The sequence below is a fragment of the Sphaerodactylus townsendi genome, linkage group LG04 (genome assembly GCF_021028975.2).
Source record: "Sphaerodactylus townsendi isolate TG3544 linkage group LG04, MPM_Stown_v2.3, whole genome shotgun sequence".
Lineage (NCBI taxonomy): Eukaryota > Metazoa > Chordata > Lepidosauria > Squamata > Sphaerodactylidae > Sphaerodactylus > Sphaerodactylus townsendi.
The window spans coordinates 136,515,615-136,538,836 of NC_059428.1; the positions used below are offsets into that span (position 1 = coordinate 136,515,615).

At 46.5% G+C, this 23,222-nt stretch overlaps 1 protein-coding gene across 4 annotated transcripts in view; it reads right to left on the bottom strand.

Annotated features, from left to right (window-relative positions):
* Positions 1-23,222, bottom strand: part of ENOX1 (ecto-NOX disulfide-thiol exchanger 1) — a 334,756-nt gene that overhangs the window by 100,821 nt on the left and 210,713 nt on the right. For 3 of the 4 annotated variants that reach the window (XM_048493487.1, XM_048493488.1, XM_048493489.1), the window contains one exon: positions 3,091-3,197. The exons of the other annotated variant lie outside the window; for it this stretch is intronic. In XM_048493487.1, the coding sequence (XP_048349444.1) occupies positions 3,091-3,197 (107 nt within the window). The remainder of the gene's footprint in view (positions 1-3,090; positions 3,198-23,222) is intronic. 4 annotated transcript variants of the gene reach the window in all.

Genomic DNA, 23,222 nt, shown 5'->3' on the forward strand with positions numbered 1-23,222 from the left:
GCATGGATCTAGGACAGGGCTCTTCAAACTATGGCCCTCCAGATGTTCATGGACTACAATTCCCATCAGCCCCTGCCAGCATGGCCAAGTGGCAGGGCTTATGGGAATTGTAGTTCTTGAACATCTGGAGGGCCACAGTTTGAAGAGCCCTGATCTAGGACCATCCATGCTTGATATTAAGCAATGTAATCCAGATTATGGTGAGAAAGAAGAAGGCAAATCAGGTTGCTCACGAAAGCAAACCAAGCCTATATGCCAGGGGTCCCCAAGCATTTGGAACCAGGGACAGCGTGGCAGGCACCAAATGGCCACTGTGGGAGGCAAACACACACACACAGTCCACACGCAGGGGGGAAGAGGGGAGGGAGAACAAAACAAACAGCTGGTGCTGAAACAAGGTTATTTTAATCTGCACAGCCAATCAGATCCCCAGTGGCCAATCAGAAGCCCTGCTGGGCAGCAGTCCCACCTGGCCACGCCCACTCTCTAAAACACTTGGTGGGTGCCAGAAAAGATGTCAGTGGGTGCCCTGGTGCCTGCGGGCGCCACACTGGGTACCCTTGCTGTATGTGTTACGCAAGAAAGGGGTTCAGAACATGGGGTAGGGGGTGGGTTTTGACACCCTGGGAGGAGCCGTGATGGAGGCGTGGCCAGGCCGCGGAGGGGGCATGGCGGGGGCATTCCCGGGGCAGGTGGTGCTGCAGCACGGGCACATGGCGAGCGCACGCGCCCCGGCCGGAGTTTCCCCTTGCTTTGCCTCTGCTCAAATGGCTTAGCCCATTTCCCATTGACTATTTTTGAATATTAATTTATGATATTTTATGGTGCTGCTTTATTAATGAGCTGCCTTGACTAGAGGTATCTGGAGAGGTGGCATTTAAGTTCTGAACATGTACACTAAAAGAAAAAGCTGGCTTCCTTCCCTCCTCTTGCCCAGAGGGGCCCTGACCTTCCTGCCCCTGTTTCTTGCTCTCTGTGGGCCTCCTCTGCTGCCCTAAAGGGGCTCTTGCTCATCTTCAGATGGGTGGGAGGCCAAGGGGTGCCTGTCCTGGGCCCTGGAGGGAAGCAGAGCTGAGAAATAGGGTCAGGTCAGCATCTCCCCCTAACCCAGCCCCTCTTGACCCCCATCGTGCCATCTTCCCTCCGTCTCTACTGCCAAGATGCTTGTTCCTGAACTAGTTGCTACCCTGCCCCCTCTCCCCACCCACTGCGAGTAAGCCCAGCTGCAGTGGAGGAGAGAAAAGAGGGGAGGCAGAAGGAAACAAGCAGGTGCATGTTCCACACAGGCTTCCATCCCACTGCTGGGCCTTCCAGTCTCCCTTCCCCAGGGCACGCACATGCACACAGGATATACATATGTGCAAAACAACTGGAGGGAACAGGAGACCAGATGCCACAGGAAAAGGGATTTCCCATGCCTTGTTTAATATGGGTCCCCCCCCCCCCCCCCAACCAGCATCTAACTATTGCCCCCTAAATTTTACACTCCTGTTGAAGTTTGCTGAACATGTTGAAATGGTGTTTTTATGGGGAGGAGAATTGGCTTGTTTAAGATATAGCCATTGATTCTTCCTCTTGTTTCTCTTTTAAAAGAGAGATTTCTCTTTCACTTCTCTTTGAAGAGAAATCAATGCATCCTTTTATAAGTTTAGGCTTTGCAGTTGATTTACGTTACACACCAAAGGGGGGTGCTTTAACAGCAGTATAAGAAGGCTCAGGAAGACACTGCCTGACTCTGAGCATCTTCAGAGTGAAATTCTGAAATTCTGCAAACCCTCCCTTCCGGCTCCTGTTGTCCACTAATTTCTCTTTGTGCACAACAGAATTGACTAGAAAATGACTCCAAATTCCTAAAAGGGGTAAAAGAAACAAATGGTTGGATTTCTGGGAAAAAATGGGTAAAAAGGAATTTCTCTTTTTGAAATTTCTACAGTGGCACAGAAGCTCATAGACATGCCTATAAGAGAGGTTATAATGACTAATAATGTCTTAAACTTATTTTGTCAAAGATAAATATCATATAGGTTTGATACCGCTAACCTTGGCCCATCTACACTGGCTCCCACTCTGAGTACAATTCAAGTTGCTGGTCTTGACCTTCAAACCCCTATGCGGTTTGGGTGGGACCATCATACCTGAAGGACTGCCAAATTCCCTGCGAATCCCCCCGACCATTTCAGACCTCTTCAGAGACCCTACATGGGTGCCCCTGTCTTCTGAGATTAGGCAGGTGGAAACCTGGGAGAGGCACTTCTTGGGATTGGCACCAAATTCCTGGAACTCTCCAAGGAGACTCACTTGTTTCCTTCCGTTGCTGTCTTCCACCAAAGAGTGAAGACTTTTTTTTTGTTTCATTAGACAGTTTCTCAACAATCCCTCCTTCCTACCCAGTGTTTTAATTGTTTTTTATATTTTTGCACATATTTTAACCCTGGTTTTACTCGTTTAAGTGATTTTGGTTGGTTTTAATGGGTTTGAAGTGTGATTCTGTTGTTTATGTTTTGAGTTGTTTGCTGCCTTGGTGGCCCTTAGGAGGCCAAAAGGCAGAAGTTTTGTCTAAAAAGACAACCTATAAGCATGTTCGTATCTAGATGGTGCACTGCTAATTATGAAGAAAGCGGAATCTGGGAAAAATGGTCTCTCCACAGTTAAAAGCATTTTGTCATGGAGATTAATTATAAACAGAAAAATAATAATATGCTTTTCTTGTGGTATTTTTTAGCCTTTGTAAGTGAGAGAGTGGGGGAGAAGGCGAGAGATTTTCAGCATAAATTACGGGCAGGAATAGGGCTTGTGACGTTTAACATGACTCTGCCAATTCTATAATTCTGGTATTTTAAAATGAATCTGGTCCTCCCAGATGGAATGGAAGGGGCTGTCATGATTTCAGCTCAGCTTTCATTCTTTCAGGAGTAAATACTCTATGCTGTAATGCAAGTCACACAAAGAGTATCTTAATGAGTTGTAAAACAGAAGTTGTTAAATGCTGCTGGATATAACTGCTGCAGGTCCGACACCCCTGTCTTCTCCCCCTTAGCCCAGCTGTGTGAGATGATGGATTTTAAAAAAAGAGAAGGAAAAATCACCCACCTCTGAGTGCTTTCGCCAAATGTCTATGTTCTTTCGCTGAGCTTTCGAGAAATGGTCCCAAGCTTTTTGTCTGGTGGAGGCGTTGAAAACGGCCACAATCTGCTCAACTTTGGTGAACAAGGAAGTCAAACAAGACAAGCAATTTATGTTGCGGTCACTAGAGAAAAGCCAAGCAAAGACACTTGGAGGCTGAGGATGCCGCTGCTGCACAAAACACCACCATCAACAGCCGCCCAGTCAAGTGTCTTTCTGTACTTACATTGTTGGAGACGTCTCCCTTCAAGTCTGGTCAAGTCTATACAAGTTTTACAGATGGATCAGCATGTAGCTCTTTAGGCCCAACAACTATTTCACATCGGTGGCTATTAAGCGTGAGTACCCAGGTCTCCAGCTTAGGTAAGGAGACACAGAAGGTAAAACTAAGGAGCCATCTGATCTATCTGGAATAGAAATTTTATTTATACCCTCCCCTCCCCCAGGGTAGTTTACACCATACCTATAAATATCAATTTAAAAGCACATTATGCGATGAAAATCACCACCAATACATAAATTTCTACAATTGGCACCTAAATGGAGAAAAAGGGTGGGGGGGAGGCCAGGTTAAAACTGTTGCCGTCACAGTCCTCAACAAAACATCTGGAAGAACATCTCTGCCTTGCAGGCCCCGTGGAACTGAGCTACAGGCCACAGAGCCTGGGTCCCACTTGGCAAAGAGTAGGTCTGAAGGGTGGTCCCTGGGAGTGTAGCATTCTAGCAGGTTCTGCCCACTTAACAGATGGTTTCTAACTTTGCCTTCTGTGCCAACAAACGTCTTCTGCAAAGTTGGGCTCCTGCGCAAGAAATCTGCAGGCTGCAGAGCCATATGTTGAATCTGCGATTTCACAGGTCACATGGATCATACTGCTAATTCACACAAGATATATCTGAGCACAGGAGAATAATGAAGCATGAAAATTACCTTCAGCATCCAGATTAAAGCCATATGTTTATTCCCATATTCCTGCCTGGGTGTTTTGAATGGCTAAGTCCCACATTAAATTTCCGGAGCAAAGGAGGACTCTTGTGTTTGGCAAAGCAGGGAAGCTGCACTTGGGGCACCAGAGTTGTTTGCTTGCGTGCCCTCTCTGCCACCGTACCTGCCACCACCGTGGTCTCAGAGCAGCTTCCAAAATGATCCCCATGAAACATGTATAAATAAAATATATACTGCAAATCATATTCTGGCATGCTGAAGCTCACAACATAATTAAAATGAAGGGGGGTACTGTTATTTATACCAGACGTTCCACATAAAACATTTGCCCTTGTCCAATCACAGATGCTTGGACAAAAGTAAAGGATGTAGGGTTGGTGGAAATGAAAATAGGAGATGAAACAGGGATGCCAGCAAATAATTTCACAACCGGTTCCAGAAAGGGACCCAGCATCTGGACATGGCCCACCCACCCTGACGGAGGGAGGGGGAGGGGAGAGTGGCATGCAAGGGGAGGGGAGTGAGTGAGGGGTAGCATGCAAGGGAGGGAAGGGAGGGGTAGGGGACCCTAATGGAGGGAGGGGGGGTGGCATGCAAGGGAATGGGAGGGAGGGATGGCATGCAAGGGAGGGAGGGGGAGGGGACCTGGCATCTGAACATGGCCCACCCACCCTGACGGAGGGAGAGGGAGAGGTGACATGCAAGGGAAGGGGAGTGAGGGAGTGAGGGATGGCATGCAAGGGAGGGAGGGGATCTGCCCGTTCAGATCTAGAAGGTTCTGGACTCATCTGGAAAACTAGTTGTCCATCAGCTTCCCCAGTGCTCCTTGGAATTCATACTATTTTCTGAAGTAGCAAAGCAAATTTAATGGCAAGAATGTCTTTATCACATTACTTGGGGTCTGATTCATAACTAAGGAAAATCAGCCAAAATATTCACATTTAGGATATTGAGGTCCCTATTTAGAGAATGACAGAAATCTTCTCTCATAGTTGGGACTGTGGATTGGGAACTGGAATCTTAAGAAATTTTGTTTAAATTCCCCCTCGGCAAGCAGTTTGTGCTCGCCCCTTGATTGATATTTCATGGGGATAATTTGCGTCTCCTGCAGACATTTAGTCCTTCCCAACGAGGTTTTGCTTTTTTTATTTCAATCTGCTGAATCTGACAGTCCGCTAAATTCTGCCAGGTATTCAGGCTCCAACTTATCATGAATGAAACAGACCAGCTTCTAGCTCTGTTTCTATCTCTCACTTCCCTTCTCCGGCTAGTTTTACTCAGTCGATTCTCTCAGTGGATGTACTGCCCAGAAAAATTATCCTTTCCAAATCCTACCAGTTATAGTCTTATCCTGAGCGTGGTATCTTTTCAGCAAAAACAGGGCATTGATAACCTATTCTAGGGAGGAAAAGGTCCTGTTACTCAAGTCATCAAGACCAAAGTTATAACCAACGTGGACACAAGGAGCTGGTCCAGATGTTACCAGGCAAACCATGGCAGGTGAAGCCTCTGCTTCCAAAGTGTGTGTTCCTACCCATCCCACCAACCTTGAAGGGTGACCAAGTGATGCCGTGCCAAGATGGATGCCATTCTCTGCATTAGCTCAGTGCAAAACAACCTTCCTCTCCCCTTCCTAAAGAGATTAGGAAGCGACACCTTCCAACCCTCCCACCACTCAAAGCCTTACCTTTCAACCCTCCCCCACCCCAACCCTCACCTTGCCACCTTCCCCCACCCCAATACTAAACTGCTAACCGACCCAACCTCATGCTCTCCTACAACCACCCCCCCACCCTAAGCCTTACCTTTCAACCCTCCCCTATGCTTCACATTGCCACCCTGCCCCACCGGAACCCTCGCCTTTCTTTCCTCCCCCACCTGAAGCCTCCCATTCCACCCTCTCCCAAGCCTGCCGTTTCCACCCTCCCACCACCACAAGCCACTCTGTTCCATCCTCCCCCACTCCAGGCCTTGCTTTGCCACACTCCCCCCACCCCACCCCACTCCTCTCCACCCTCCTATCCTCACCTTCTTTCCTACCTCAAGACACACTCTTTAACCTGTCCCACCCCCGAGCCACATATGCTCCCCCAGGTAAGTATCACACCTTGAGCAAGGGTGGGGTGGGGGCTGCTACAGCCCCACTAAAGCCCCTTGCTGGGGAGGTCCTTCTTCTTCCATCCTTTTTGAGGGCCCATTGCATCTCCCCAGGATTGGGCTTTGCTGCTAGTAGATTGTTTGGTTGTGGTGAGAGAGGGTGGCCACCCATGGGCGGCGGGGGCGCCGGGAGTGGCGGAAAACTCAGTTCTTGTCCCAGACTCCATTTTTCCTAGCTACGCCTCTGGGCTAATGTCTCTGATAAAGCAATAAACTATATGTATATACTTATGAACTAAGGCACAGGTTTCAGTTCACAGCCTTATGAGATTAATTGGAGGTGGAAGGCATGATTTGAAAGGTTTTTCATTAGCAAGTGTATTTTATTAATGGTTTAGATTCTCAGTCATTCTGTTGTACCTATTGAAAGTGCAAAGAGCACTGAACTTAATCAGCAAACTGGGTATGACTGATTAGTGAAAGGAAATTCAAGCAAAACTGTTTGTGGAGATGCAAGGAAAGGGTGTGTTGCGTTTTCAGACTGAAAGGCATAAGTGGAAGCAAGAGGATTCTTCATCTGAAACCCTTGAACTCTCAAGTACCTGGTTTTGAAGCAGCTGAGAATTCTTTCTACAGGTGTTAGCACTAATTAAACTCTGCATCCTTATCTGATCACTCAACAAAGATTTCTTAATGCACTAAAGTTGGGGGGAAAAATTAAAAAGTGTATTTTAATTAGCAACCTGACGGTTGTTACTGTGCACGTCCTCAGGAATAAGAGAAATGGACCAAAATAATCAGACTCATTCCCTGAACCAACATCTGGATGTGAAAGGGAAGCTTTTCAGATGAATCAGACCAGTGGTGGGATCCAAAAATTTTAGTAACAGGTTCCCATGGTGGTGGGATTCAAACTGTGGCGTAGCGCCAATGGGGCTGGACGGGGCACGACAGGGGTGTGGCTGGGCATTCCGGGGGCGGGGCATTCCTGGGCGGGGCTGTGGCAAGGACGCAGCCACTGCGCCAGTCCTTGGGCGGGAAACGAATGCACACAGGCGCAGGCTGCCATGCACGCCGGTGCACCTCCTGCTAGACTGCTTCAAGTTCTGCGCGCTACTGCTGAGAGGAGGGGCGTAACTAAGGCAAAAATCACGTGGCAAAATCCCCAATTAGTAACCCCCTCTCGGCACACACAAATAATTAGTAACCTACTCTCGGGAACCTGTGAGTACCTGCTGGATCCCACCTCTGAATCAGACTGTTCATCAGACAATTAAAGAAGGCCAAAAAATTCTCCCCTTGGTAGATTGTCTACTTGAAATGTCTGCATGTGGCCGCTGTCCCTGTACTCTGTGAAGATGGACCTTATACATGGAAAACTCACCTGTGGACTTAACTTCTTCTGTTCTGAGTATGCGGGTACAGACAGATCAGAAAGATAGCTTGGGAAATTACTGGAAATTGGTGGATGCTGCCTATGGAGAGTGGATTCTGGGGAAGGGGTTCAATGGGAATGGGGTAACACAGGGCCCACCTGGGAAGCTGCCACTTCTTCCAAGGTGTGGAGATCAGCTGCAGTTCTGAGGGACCCTCAGGAAGGGGCGTACCGCCCAGGGGGACATATGGAGTCAATGTCCCCGGGCAGTGCCCATTTAGTCATGTGGGGGGTGGAACATCACCCCCCCATACCCCTCCTTCCCCTCCCCTTCTCCAAGCCACCAGCCAGCCCCACTTGAAGGCGGGCAAGTGAGAGAGAGTGTGGCAGGGCTACTGGATCAGGAATACCAGTTGCTGTTGAGTGCAGCCAGGACATCTTGCTCTCCCTTGGACTTTGGAATCTATCCTGAAATTAGCCTCACAGCTAAATATCTATCCCAACTGTCAGAGCCCAGGCAGAGATGGATCATTACCCGAGCTAGATGTGACGCATTCCCCTCTGCCGTTCTTAAGGGCCGACAGTTGAATATTCCACTTCTAGATACAACATGTGCATATTGTCAGGATGTTGTTGAGACCCTCGAGCATGTTATGTTTTCTTGCCCGAGGTACGGGTTAATTCTGCACAGGGCAAATATAATGGGTGTAGGATGCTATATAAACCATTTTTGGAGAGGGGGGGGGCTTTGCACAGGTCCCGTCCCCAAAACAATTTGCCCCCGTTTTACCTGGTTTTCGAAAATCATTAAACCAGAAATCCTTTTGCAGAATCCTGGGTTGGAGCCGCTCCTACACCAACGGCCAGGCAGGAGGCACTTTATTTCCTCCCTTCCACTGCACCCTCCGCAGTCAGGGAGAATCTACCTGCCATTGCCGGAGGCCCCTTTTCCTTTTATTTTGCATGTTGCATTATGCGCAGCTACGCAGGTGCAGCTAATAGTATTGGGGTGATGATCAGCATTGCTGTGGGGGCTCATTCCTACGTGCCCGTGCAGCTATCCAGGTGTTGCAGGAAATTGAAAAAAGAGAGAGTGAGTGAAGCGTCTCCATGCGAAGGCACGAAAGCAACCCGGATTGTTTCCGTGGCCTCCAATCGTTGCCTGAGCAGCACGCCTGTGGACAGGAAAAAGGGGAAAGGGTTCCTTTATAACAACTGCAACCCGTTACACCTTTGCTGTGCGGGATCAACCAAAGTGACATCTGGCAATGGGTTTAGGGTCCTTACGGTGATCTAACACGGAGTCACAAACGTGCATTTGCATTTCGTGACAATTGTTGGCTGTATATTTCTACAGAAGACTAATAGTGCATCTCTATACAAGAAAAGTATTTGTTTTGCCCTTCTCCAGAATCACAGAATCAGAGAGTTGGAAGGTACCATGCAGATCTTCTAGCCCAGGGGTAGGGAACCTGCGGCTCTCCAGATGTTCAGGAACTACAATTCCCATCAGCCCCTACCAGCATGGCCAATTGGCCATGCTGACGAGCTTTGATGGGGTATGACTATCTGGAAAGCCACGGGATCTATTCTGCTAACTTCCAGTTCAATGCAGGATCAGCCTAGACCAGGGGTAGGGAACCTGCGGCTCTCCAGATGTTCAGGAACTACAATTCCCATCAGGCTCTGTCAGCATGGCCAATTGGCCATGCTGGTAGGGGCTGATGGGAATTGTAGTTCCTGAACATCTGGAGAGCCGCAGGTTCCCTACCCCTGGCCTAGACGAGCAACCCAGACAAGTGTTTGTCCAGCTACTGCTTGAAGATTGCTAGTGAGGGGGAGCTCAGCACCCCTCTAGGTACCTCTAGACGCATTGTCAATGGCAGCCTGCCACAGTGGGGCTTTCCCACTGTAGCATTCTCTCACCTGCACACACGTGACGGCGCGGTAGAGCTCCCACTTGCCCATAGGGAAAGCATTTCTTTAGACTAGGGTTTCTTTCTATCTACCTTTTCCCTGGAACAAAGCTGTGAACCGGAGATGCTTGAATAAATGTAAGTTTTACCTTTTACATTTTATCTCTTGAGAAGTTTCTATAAACTGCACTCACACACACTACTGGGCAGATCCATAATTCTAAACAAAATCTAACACTCCTCTGCCTTGAACTTACCAGGTGAAGCCATCCTTCCAGGACTTGAGAGGATTCTTTGCTCTCCCTCTTACCTACGAAGGTATCCACTAAAGGAAAACGTGGAGTTCCCCCTACAGCTATTGCCTTCTAATCTGGCTGGTGATTCCAATGATGAAGGAAGTGTTGGCCAGGGTGAAGAAGAAGGCAACCCTTTGTTCTCATGGGGTTGTGTCCAGTGAGTCATCCCAGGGTCTCCTTGGCAACCACCAAGGCTGCCGGCATGAATGCAAGCAAGTTTCCTAACTGGAAAAGGCGAGATCGTCCATACCAAGCTGTGGCGGAGCAGCACCAAAGAGCTGAGGTGCCATGTAATCAGCGTGATTAAATATTCATCAACAAACATCTGCTGATTAATCTAATGCTAGATAAAATTTTCATTAGCCATATGCAACTTTCAAGTTACTGTCAGTAAGTGCAGCACCGAAAAGCAATACTTCTCCTTCGCACGGCACTGTCGGAGAGGGCGTGATGTTGGGACAATTTGCGCTCTGATCTAGAAACTGATTCTGTTTTTCCACGTATATTTTGTGTGTAAACTGATGGATTATTTCTTGGACAAAACTTTACAATGGTAACCGCAGTGCCAAACTCAGCAGGACAGGAGCAGCCACACTTGGGGCGTTTTCCCACTTACCTTTTGCTGCGTGCAAGTAGCGCGGGTCCCCCGCGCCTCCCCACTACAGGGGCGGCGACAACGCAGTCACCCCAACGGTGCTGCTATCGCGCCCCCTCAGCGCGCGTCATTGCAGGTGCTCTTTGCAACGGCGCCTTTTGATGACCCCGCGCTCTGCACGGGGTCGTGGGGAAGCTGGGGCGCGCGCCACAAATGACGCGTGCTGAGAGAAGCGCGCAGCAAGGCGGAGGCGAGGTAAGTGGGAAAACACCCTTGGTCTACCCTACTCATGTGTAGCCCTCCTCTGACTTCCCTCCCCTTCCGCTTTCACAGGTTTCTTTTCCCAGCCTGGCTCTGATGTCAGAAATGAGCCATGCATTTTAAGCAGACAAAGGTTAATTGTCATACACCGCCTGAGAGAACTGGCATGAAGTGTACTTATCAAAACAGCATTGTTTACTCGGAGCAAATTTCTTTGTGTGTGGGTATGTCTGTGTACCTGCTACATGAACCCACTTTATTGACTGTGAGAGCACCACAGAGAGCACCACCTTCTGCTGAAAGCTTTAGGAAGAATCCATTTTCCACACCAGCACAAAGCAACCTCTTGGATTCAGTGCTATTTCTTAATTCATCCAAGAGTCAGCAGGAGAATCTTGTCATGCATGAGAAGCTTCTAGAATGTGTCCATCCTCCCTTCTGTGCAGCTGTGACTGCAAGTTCTATTCCATAGTCTATTCTGATTCTCTAAGCACCTCATTTCTGCTTTGGTCTAGCAACACTTTGCTTATTCTACAAAAGGCACTGTGTCCGGGAGCGGGGGCCCACCCCTCCCCGGACTTGCCGGCGCCTCCGCCGTCTTCGGCCCGGCCAGCCTCCCCGCGGGGCCCGGGTGAGCCATCCCCGTCGTCGCCCGCTCTGTTACGGGGCCGAGACGTGCGGGTTTCCCCGCAGCGCCAGACGGAGGAGGCGGGGAGTCCCTCCGTCGACGTCAGGGCAGCTCCTGCGCCGCCGAAGGAACTCTGCTGCCCCAGCCCTGGACTGCCTAGACCAGCAGAAAGGAGCAGCAGTGGACAAGGCAACTGGGCCAGGAAGAGCAGAGTGTGTTCATTTTGGAGGGCTTTTCTCAAAGCCACATCTTTTAAAACAGTGTATTTTTAACAGGGGTTTGCAGGGGTTATCTCTTTTTCTCCTTGTAAGGTTGCTAAGAGCTGAGACTGCTGGAGGTGGGGCTTAACAGGGGTTAACAGAGGTTACTCTTTGTCCTGGGCTGCTAAAGGTGGGGCTCCTGAGGTGAGTCATTCAGTCTTTAGTTCAGTCTCTGGAACCAGCGGCAATTTCTTTTCTTTTTTAAAAAAATAAGGACACTTCTTGAGGGATAGTAGGTACAGATAGCTCCAAGGGGCACTGACTAAAAGTTTAATATCTAAATATCTAAACAAAATCAGATATGAAGGCAGGAAGCCAGCAGGGGGATGGGGGCTTTCCAGTGTTTTGCACTGAGTGTCACATGTATGACTATCTGCCACTAGGACAGAAGTCGTGGGTGTGCCCTCGCTGCAATGAGCTCCTGGCACTCAAGGAACGTGTCCATTCTCTTGAAGCCAAGGTGGCAGACCTGGAGAAGCTGAGAGAGGCAGAGAGGGCAACAAACAAGGCTTTCAGGGACCTCAGCGGCGGGTCCCACTCCCAAGGTGACATCTCTTCAGATGTCATGGAGAATGAGAGTCTGGGTGACAGAGGGTGCCAGTCTGAGGTGGGGGAAGATGTTCCCTTAGATGGGACCCCTTCCTTAGCTAGTGGTCAGCTATCCTCTCGCACTGAGGATACCCCTCGGGGAGGTGGGGGGCTCCTTGTAGTGGGTGATTCGATCATCAGGAATATAGAGAGTTGGGTTTGTGACAGGCGTGATGACCGCATGGTGACTTGCCTGCCTGGTGCGAAGGTTGCGGATGTCACGCTTCATCTAGATAGGCTGTTAGACAGTGCTGGGGTGGAGTCAGCAGTTGTGGTCCACATTGGTACCAATGACATTGGGAAATGTAGCAGGGAGGTTCTGGAAGCTAAATTTAGGCTGCTAGGAAAAAGGTTAAAATCCAGGACCCCCAAGGTGGCATTCTCTGAAATGCTACCTGTTCCACCAGCAGGGCGAGCTAGGCAAGCCGGAGTTACAGGGTCTCAATGCGTGGATGAGAAGGTGGTGCAAGGCAGAGGGTTTCAGATTTGTCAGGAACTGGGGAACCTTTTGGGATAAGGCAGGCCTGTACAAAGGGGCCGGGCTTCATCTTAACCAAAGAGGAACCAGGCTGCTGGCTCAACATTAAAAGGTGGCAGAACAGCTTTTAAACTGACCCCTGGGGGAAAGCCAACAGGAGCTGAGGTGACTTCGGTTCGGAATACAGAGTCCATGGGGATGCAGACAGAGAAGGAGGTTTTTCTAAATCAACCACATACAAGTGAGGAGCACAGCAATATGATAAGTGATAGTGTCTACAAAAGGCTAGAGGGCAAAACACATAAATCCCAGGTTAGGGACAGAGACAGAGTATAAAAGTGTCTCTATGCTAATAGTAGAAGCATTCGACCTAAAATGGGGGAGCTGGAGTACAGAGTTTTGAAGGAGGACATTGATATAGTGGGCATCACAGAGACATGGTGGAATGAGGAGAACCAGTGGGATGCTGTTATCCCAGGTTACAGGCTCTACAGGAAGGATAGGACAGGGCGTATTGGGGTGGGGTGGCCCTCTACATCCAAAGTGGCATAGTGTCACATAAAATAGACAATGCAGGGGGAGCTGATTCCTCTACAGAAGCACTGTGGATATCAATACCAGGGGTGAAGCATAGTTTAACATTAGGGAATATATTATCGTCCCCTGACCAAAGCACAGAGGGATTCTGTGAGATGGAAAAAGAGATTAGAGAGGCCAACAAAGCAAAATAATTAGCGTGGTAATGGGCTGATTTTAACTATCCCCATATAAACTGGAAAAATGCATGTTCAGGTCATAGTAAGGGAGAGAACATTCCTGGATATGCTAAATGACTGTGGCTTAGAGCAGATGGTTGTAGAACCAACCAGGGGAGATGTGATCCTAGATCTAATTCTATGTGGGACCCAGGACCTGGTGCGGGAAGTCAGTGTTGTTGAGCCGATAGGGAACAGCGACCACAATGCTGTCAGATTCAGTATCTCTGCATGCGAACAAGTGACAACTACTAATGTAGTTACATTTGCCTTCAGAAAGGGAAATTTCTCAAAGATGAGGGGGATAGTGCGCAGGAAGCTGAAAGGGAAAATCAAGAGTCAAAAATGTCCAAGATGCTTGGAGGTTATTTAAAAACACAGTCTTAAAAGCTCAGCTGGAATGTGTTCCACAGGTTAGGAAAGGCAGCGCCCAGTCCAAAAGAAAGCCACCATGGTTAACAAGGGACGTTGAGGAAATTATTAGGGGAAAAAAGATGTCTTTTAGAAAATGGAAGTCCAACTTAACTGATGAAGAATACCAGACAGAACACAAATGGTGGCAAAAGAGAAGCAAGTTAGCTGTAAGGGAGGCAAAAAAGGATTATGAGGAACGCATGGCTGCGAACATCAAGACTAGCAACAAACAGTTCTTCAAGTACATCAAAAGCAGGAAGCCAGCAAGGGAAGCGGTAGGCCCGTTAGATGACAAAGGAACAAAGGGTGTGCTAAAAGATGACAGGGTGATTGCAGAAAAGCTGAATGAATTCTTTGTATCTGTCTTCACCCAAGAGGAGGTGAGGAACATTCCTGCACCTGAACCAAGCTTCTTAGGAGGCGAATCCGAGGAACTAACGAAGATAGTGGTAGACAAGGAAGAAGTTCTGGCAGCCATTGATAAACTAAATGCTACCAAATCCCCTGGCCTAGATTGCATTCACCCAAGAGTTCTTAAAGAGCTCAAGCATGAAATTGCTGATGTTCTCACTTTAATATGCAACTTATCCTTGAAATCAGGCTCCATCCCTGAAGACTGGAAGATGGCCAATGTCACACCAATCTTTAAGAAAGGAACTAGGGGACCCGGGGAAATTACAGAGCCAGTCAGTTTGACATCTGTTCCTGGTAAATTAGTAGAATCTGTCATTAAAGATAAAATTATAAAACATGTACAAAAGCAAGACCTGCTGAGAAAAGAGTCAGCATGGCTTTTGCAGAGGCAAATCCTGTCTTACAAACTTACTAGAGTTCTTTGAGGGTGTAAACAGGCATGTGGATAAGGGGGAACCAGTGGACATTGTCTACTTGGATTTCCAAAAGGCTTTTGACAAAGTTCCTCACCAGAGACTATTGAGAAAACTCAGCAATGAAGGAATAAGAGGGGAAGTCCTCCTATGGATTAAAAACTGGTTGAGAAACAGGAAGCAAAGAGTGGGTGTAAATGGGAAGTTCTCACAATGGAGAGATGTAGGGAGTGGTGTCCCCCAAGGATCCGTATTGGGACCAGTGCTCTTTAACCTATTCATAAATGACCTGGAAGTAGGGGTGGGTAGCGTGGTGGCCAAGTTTGCAGATGATACCAAATTATGTAGCGTGGTGAGAACCACAAAGGATTGCGAGGAGCTCCAAGCGGACCTTGATAAATTAGGTGAGTGGGCTAAGAAATGGCAAATGCAGTTCAATGTAGCAAAATGCAAAGTGATGCACATAGGGGCAAAAAATCCAAACTTCACATACACGCTAAAGGGGTCAGTGCTATCAGTCACAGACCAGGAAAGGGATTTGGGCGTCTTAGTTGATAGTTCCATGGGAATGTCAACTCAATGTATGGCAGCTGTGAAAAAGGCAAACTCTATGCTGGGGATAATTAGGAAAGGAATTGAGAATAAAACTGCAAAGATTGTCATGCCCTTATATAAAGCCGTGGTGCGACCGCACTTGGAGTACTGTGTTCAGTTCTGGTCGCCACATCTCAAAAAGGATATTGAAGAGACAGAAAAAGTGCAGAGAAGGGCAACGAGGATGATTGAGGGACTGGAGCACCTTCCTTATGAGGAAAGGCTGCAGCGTTTGGGACTCTTTAGTTTGGAGAGGAGACGTCTGAGGGGTGTGAAGAGTTCAGGAACATTCTGAAAGTGTCAGTTGGAGGATGTGGCTCAGAACACAGGAAGGGCAGTTAGTGAGTGAGGGTTTAACTGAAGCTGAAGCCCAGTTCGTTTTTTTTTCCTAAAGTTTTCTTTTGTTAATTCGTTAGAGCAACTTGTAAGCTTGCCTGTTATATGTAATAAACTACAAAAAAGAAGAAGTTTCTATGAGTGTATTGAATCAATAAGCAATTCAAGTAGAAGGGGACTGTGGAGTCTTCCTTGACATGAGTAATAGCGGAGGTTTTGAAATACACTCAGTGAGCATTTTGTTGGCAAGCAAAGAGTGTAAATTTCAGTTGAATGTGCAGATGGACGAACCAGTAGTGAAACCTCGATCTAAAAAGGTGAATGAAGTGCAGGTCACACTGGAAGAGCCCAGAATATGCACACCATTTTTCTCAGCTGAGCCAGAATCAAGCAGCAGAGTGGTAGCTCAGGGTTGGGAACCACGGGACACCCGTTGAACGGCAAGGAGTTGAGAGACATGGATGAGAATGACTAAGAAAGGTCTGTAGTGAGGACTACCCAGAGTAATGCAACCAGGCGGGATAGTATAGATACAGGCGATTCCTCAGTACCAACCAGCACTGAGGGATGGATGAGGATGCTGCAAAGCGTTTATGCAGCACAAGAAACCACCATGAACTTGCTGATGCAGGATAGACAGAGAATTGAGCTGCAGCTTGGCAGAAGAGACAGTTCCCCAGGTATCAGCAGGGTGAGTCAGTGGAAAGTTTTTTAGCTTTGTTTGAAGCTGCCTTGAGAGAAAATGAAGTTCCCAGAAGAGAGCAAGTGAGGGCGTTATGGCCTTGCGTTGCTGGAGATTTAGCTCAGTTATTAGGTGAACTTACACTTGGGGAAGAAGCCACCTATGAGAATTTTAAAAGGCAGGCCTTAGCCAGATTTGGAAAATCCGAGATCCAGTTGAGAGAAGAACTGAGGGAGCTTTCCTAAGAGGAAGGAGAGCTATGTTGCTTTTATGGCTCGATTGAAACTTATAGTTCAGCAATGGTATAGAGCTGCAAAGGTTCAGTCCATAGAAGACTTTTGCAACTTGATAGCAAAGAGAGCAATTTTTCACACACTCCCGAAGAAATCTCAGCTCTTGTTCAAGCTAAAGAGAACTTAGATTTATCTGACGGCTGTACAGCAGACAGATGGCATAAAAAGCAAGGAAAGAAAACCAGCGCGTTTTGTATCAGAGAAGAGGTAAAACCAACCGAAATATTGAGTTCGGGTAAAGATGGAGAAAAAAGTTTGCTTCAGAGAAAGGACTTCTTTCCAAGGCCCAGTAAGGCTGAGATCTATACACCAAGGAATATAATCTACTTTTGTGTGGAGAAGGGGTCACTTCAAATCACAATGTGCAAGAAATAAGAGAGAAACAAGAGTGCAACATGTTGGAAATAATTGGGTTTTGGTGCAAAATGAAGATTGGGAGGAGATTGATGATTCACCAGGTAGTTCTGCTTGTTCCAGTGAAGGAGAAAGAGCCCGGTCACCGTGGTGATGAAAGAACTCTGCTAAGTCCTGGAGAAACTCTGTGACAACTAAGAGATATGCTGGTGATGAGGAACTTGTTAAATCCACTGAACAAGAACCAAGAGTGAGAATGGAGAGTTACAGCTGGTTGATGTAAATGAGTGTGATATCTGAGGAACAGAGACAGTGGGTTGGAATCTCAGGGCTATGAAAGTGTTACTTAGGGGAAGTTGTGGGTGGAAGGTTCTGTTGACACAGGGAGGCAGATATAAAAGTTCTATCAACAGAAAGTTGTTAAAAGCAAATAAGTCATCAGTTGGTGGGAAGGATGCAGGTTACCCCATATGAAGGACTATGTACTTAGATTTAGTACTGATTCATATCCAGACTCCCAGAATTGAAAAGGACATATATGCCATTGTACATGATATTTCTGATATGCCTTTTATAATTGCAGCAGATGTGTGTTGTACCAATCTAGACAAATGAGCGCCAGTAGTTACTAGGTCAAAAGGGCTAAAACAAGCACTGAGAAAAGAGAGAAACAGAAGGCTCAAAGGGAATTAGAAGATGTACATGAAAGTTTCCAACTAAGAGTTCCTAAAGCTGGAAAAAACACTTAAGTCAAATATAGGTGAGCAAAAAAAAGAAAAGAGTGGGGTGGAAGTGGAGTTGACAGCAAAAGCTGAGTTAACTAAGTCACAATTGGAGGGAAAGAAAGATGAGTCATTAAGCACTCCTAGTCCAGCTATGGAAGTTGAAACTTTCCATTTTGAGGATAAAGAAAATGTATGTCATGAAAGGTCTGAGCAGTTTAAAACTGAACAAAGATCATGTACTACTTTAAGAGAGTTATGTGAAAGGCAGAGGTTGCTTCTGGAGAAGTATCTAAAAGAAAATCCTGAGAGATTTATATGGCAATCTGGCTTGTATGGCAAAATGGAGGCAGGGCTTTTCTGAGAAGGGAAAAGTAACCTTACAGTTAGTAATTCCAAGAAAGTACAGGAAGAAATTTTAGAACTGGCTCATGAGTGTCCCATTGGCTGGACACCTAGGAATAAGAAGGACTATGGAAAGAATTCAAAGGCAGTTTTTTTTGGCCAGGGTTGACTAAAGCAGTTAAGGATTTTGCAAGACATGTGATGTATGTCCAGCGGGTTGGGCACGCTACTGATAGAACTAGGTGTGAGCTACGACCCTACCCAGTAATTGATGAACCCTTGCAAAGGGTTAGTTTGGACATTTTAGGTCCTTTACCTAAAAGTAGTTCAGGAAAACAGTATATTGTAGTTATAGTTGACCATGCAAGCAGATTTCCTTGTGGCTTTTGTGTGATAAACATTACATCTGTGTGTCAGTAGCTAAGGCCTTAATGGAATTTGTGTCCACATATGGTGTGATGAAAGTACTAATGACTGATCAAGCCCCTAATTTGATGTCACAGGTGATGAAAATTTTCTGTGAGTTGGCTGAGGTTCAGCATGCCCCTGTAGTGGCGTATAACCCTCAGTCAAATGGTTTAGTGGAGAGGGCCATTCAGAACTACGGACAATTGTTGAAGTCTTATGTACTAAAGCATGCAAATGCATGGGAGCAGGCGGGACGCTATGTGAGGTTTGCGCTCCGTGATTCAGTCCAAGAAAGCCTAGGATTTAGTCCAAATCAGTTATTGTTTGGTAGAGATATCAGAGGTCCTTTGGGCTTAGCTAGAGCAAATTGGGAAGGCTTTACTGACAACTCTTGTCCCAAGGATGTAAATGCATATTTCTGTGAGCTGCAAAGAACTCTGCAGGAAGTAAGGACAGCTGCAGCAGAGAATTTGAAGCAGGCTCAGCAAAAAGCAAAAGACCTACTTTGATGTTAAAGGGGCTAGACCACGCAGCTTTGCAGTGGGTAATAAAGTTTATTACTGTCAGTGGATAAGCCTGTTAAGTTGGATGTGGCTTGGAAGGGACCTTATGTGATAATACAGGTTTTGCAATGACAATTATGTAATTCAAGAAGATGATGGGCGAAGAACTGTGCATGCGAATAGGTTGAAACCGTATTGTGAGAGAGATCTGTAATGACTTTTCCAGTACAAGTTGACACTTACTTAGATGAGTTTGTGGAATGGAATTTTGAGGAGTGTTCTGATGTGAGTAAAGTTCGAATTTCAGATGGTTTATCAGAAGGGGCAATGTAAGCAAGTTAGACATTTGTTAAAAGGACTTTGAATTGTTGTTTACTGAACAGCCGGTTTGACTCACCTGATTTCCCACCACATTGACACTGGAAGTGTCGCACCTATTAAAAACCACACCATACCTATTAACAATGCATTATGAAAAGAAGTTGTGGAGAAGGAGGTTAAACAAATGTTGAAGTGGGATATTATTGAGCCTAGTAACAGTGCATAGGGGAGCACTCATAGTACTAGTGAAGAAAAAGCAAGTGTCTGAGGTCGACCCTCATGGATTCAAACTGTGTGTAGACTTTAGAAAGGGTAATCTAATGACAACTCTTGATCCTGATCTCCACACCCGTTTAGGAGGAATTGGTGGAAAAGATTAGCTAGTGCTAAGTTTATAAGCACCTTGGACTGTTCAAAGGGGTATTGGCAAATTCCCCTAACTAAAGAAGCCTCTGAGAAAACAGCCTTTGTATGCGGGCTTGGGCATTTTCAATTTAAGAGAATGCCTTTTGGGTTAAGCAGATCAAAACCTTCCAGAGGTTGATTGATAAGGTTCTTACTGGGTTAGATTATGCCTTTGGTTATCAGGATGATATAGCCATCATGTCTGATTCCTGGGAGACCCATTTGAGAAACATACACGAATGGTTTTGCAGAAAGGTTCAGGAAGCTGGGTTAACTTTGAGACCTGATAAGTGTCCAGATTTGGATGGAAAGGAGCTGATATACATTGGTCACTGTGTCGGCAACGGTCAAATTAAGCCTCTTGAAGCTAAGGTTGCCAGTATTAAGAATTGGCCTATTCCAACCACAAAAAAGGATATTCAGTCCTTTTTAGGATTAGTTGGGTTTTATAGAAAGTTCATACCTCAACTAAGTGAACTAGCTACACCATTATCAGACTTATGTAAGCGAGCTCCATTTAAAAGTTGTTTGGAGTGATAGATGTCAAACTGCTTTTGGCGGGGTAAAAAAGGGCTGTTGTAAATGCTCCAGTATTAGTTGCTCCTGATTTTAACAAACCATTTGAAGTGTATACTGATGCTTAGACGAGGTTTAGGTGCTACATTAGTTCAGAAATCAGGTGAGAGTGCATCCAATAGTTTTCCTTAGTAGAAAGCTGTTACCTAGAGAATGCATGAAGGAATGCCTAAAAGCCATTTTGTGGGCAATCAAAAAATTACATCCTTACCTAATAGGGTCTATTGTAAGATCTGACCATAATCCTTTGGCCTTTTTGAGCAAGATGAAAAACAGCAATGCTCGTATTTTGAGATGGTCCTTAGCCCTACAAGATTATGAATTTGAGGTTCGACATATAAAGGGTAAGGACAATATTATTGCTGATGCACTAAGTCGTCAGGGTAATGGTTAATTATATATAATTGCCTGTATGATATGATTGGATCTAACTGAAATTTTGAGACATTTAGCCCCTAAATTTCAGCTGAAAAGGGGCATGTGAAGAGTTCAGGAACATTCTGAAAGTGTCAGTTGGAGGATGTGGCTCAGAACACAGGAAGGGCAGTTAGTGGTGAGGGTTTAACTGAAGCTGAAGCCGTTGTGTTTTCTAGGATTTTCTTTTGTTGACCGTTAGAGCAACTTGTAAGCTTGCCTGTTATATGTAATAAACTACAAAAAAGAAGAAGTTTCTATGAGTGTATTGAATCAATAAGCAATTCAAGTAGAAGGGGACTGTGGAGTCTTCCTTGACAGGGGGGATATGATTGAAGTCTATAAAATTATGCATGGGGTAGAAAATGTTGACAGAGAGACATTTTTCTCTCTTTCTCACAATACTAGAACCAGGGGGCATTCATTGAAAATGCTGGGGGGAAGAATTAGAACTAATAAAAGGAAACACTTCTTCACGCAACGTGTGATTGGTGTTTGGAATATGCTGCCACAGGAGGTGGTGATGGCCACTAACCTGGATAGCTTTAAAAGGGGCTTGGACAGATTTATGGAGGAGAAGTCGATTTATGGCTACCAATCTTGATCCTCCTTGATCTGAGATTGCAAATGCCTTAACAGTCCAGGTGCTCGGGAGCAACAGCCGCAGAAGGCCATTGCTTTCACATCCTGCAGGTGAGCTCCCAAAGGCACCTGGTGGGCCACTGCGAGTAGCAGAGAGCTGGACTAGATGGACTCTGGTCTGATCCAGCTGGCTTGTTCTTATGTTCTTATGTTCTTAGACCGGGCTAGATAGCCTGGGGGTGTATTTAGGCACCCAATTCAAACCACCCCACACGACCAGGGGTGAGGCCGGGAGGTACCAGCGCCCGGGAAGGGATAGGTGGGACGGCAACCGGGTACCCCTTTTGGTACCCTGGAGCGGGACCCTGACACACAGTGAGTCTGGTTAATACAAATGCTGAAATCCTGCCAAAAAGAGGGAAAATCAGTCGTCATATAGAATAATTTCATCCTGCTCACTGGAAAAGGAGAGAAACCAGCGTTCTCTGTTGTCTAATGTTCAGACCAGTAACCTGGACCCTTCAGTAACTAATCTAGATAAACACAAAAGATCCTATTGAATTAATATTCCTTCCACCAAAACCCTAGGATCACATTGGCATTCTCAACTAAAAGGTTCTTAATTCACATTGCCCAATATGGGACATTTATCATGTCCTCAAAAAATCTCAGTGCAATGAAGTATCTAAGATGGCTTCCAGCACATGTTCTCCTGTCCATCATACTTTGCCTCCTTCCTTGATATGGTTATGTTTGCTACATCTTGGAACTCCCTCCTTCTCGCCCATGGCCAGTTGGGGACCATACTTAGTAGCTCCCCTTGATTCTGCTTGATCTTCTATTTCCATCCAAGCTGACCCTATCACTGAAGCCAGAATCTGTCCCCAATTGTACTTGGGTGCTGCAATTGTTGCAGATCCTCAGTGGGCTGTGCATCCTACATGGTGCAAGAGAAGCATTCATTTCTTTGCATGTATTCCCTGCCTTCTCTTTCTCTTCTCCTCTGGATCTCTCATTGTGTCACTGTTTTGGGCCCTGACAATGTGGGTTAAACATGTACCCTGAATGTGGTGCCTTGCCATGCTCAGCCCTACCCAGGACTTGGTTTATGGGCTATTAAAATGTTTGCATGTTGGCATCAGGCTAGCCCAGGGGTCTGCAACTTGCGGCTCTCCAGATGTTCATGGGCTACAAATTCCATCAGCCCGTGCCAGCATGGCCAATTGGTCATGCTGGCAGAGGCTGATGGGAACTGTAGTCCATGAACATCTGGAGAGCCGCAGGTTGCAGACCCCTGGGCTAGCCCAATCTCCTCAGATCTCAGAGGCTGAGCTGTATTGGCCCATTAGTCCTTGGTTGGGAGACCATCAAGGAATTCCAGGATCGCTATGCAAGAGTAAACCACCTGTTTTCTCTTTGCTTGAAAACCCTTTGAGGTTGCCACAAGTTGCCTGTGCACTTTTCACCACTAACAAAATTCTTGGGACCTCTCCCTGAGGATCTGGCTGTCCGTCCAGAACCTGCTCAAATACATAGCTATAAACCACCACTTCAGCCTCTTGATCCACCTCTTTGGGCCACTTGTCTTCCCATCCTGAGTGACACACACTGTGTGTGGGCATTTGGAATGTTTCCACCTCAGGGTTGACAATCCTGCATTTGATCTCACTGGGGGATAATTGATGTAACTGTGAAAGTGTGAATGTATTAATTAATCCTCTCAGTGACTCTCTGATTTCACCATGTTCTCAATGCTTCTTGCAAACTTTTACTCAAAACTTCATCAGGAGTTCCCTTTACAGCAATTTGTGTGAGTCACTGCTGGGGAAAAAACCTGAGTCAGCAGTTCTGAGGAAGAGTGGGAGGCACAGCAGGGGTTTTTTTCTCCGTTATGCTCAAGCTACCATAGCATGAAGCTGGGACCAAAACTGCTAAGTGGGCCAAATTCACACAGACGTGTGCCCAGGGGGTACAGGAGTCTTCCCAGCCAGAGAAGTCGTAGCGCAGGATCCAATCCTATGAAAGAAAAGATTTACCCCACCAATGTCATCTGGTCAGAAGCCATGGAGCTGAATTCTGATTAAGCCCAAATCTGACAACTGATTTGGCAGAAAGAATTATTATAATAGTC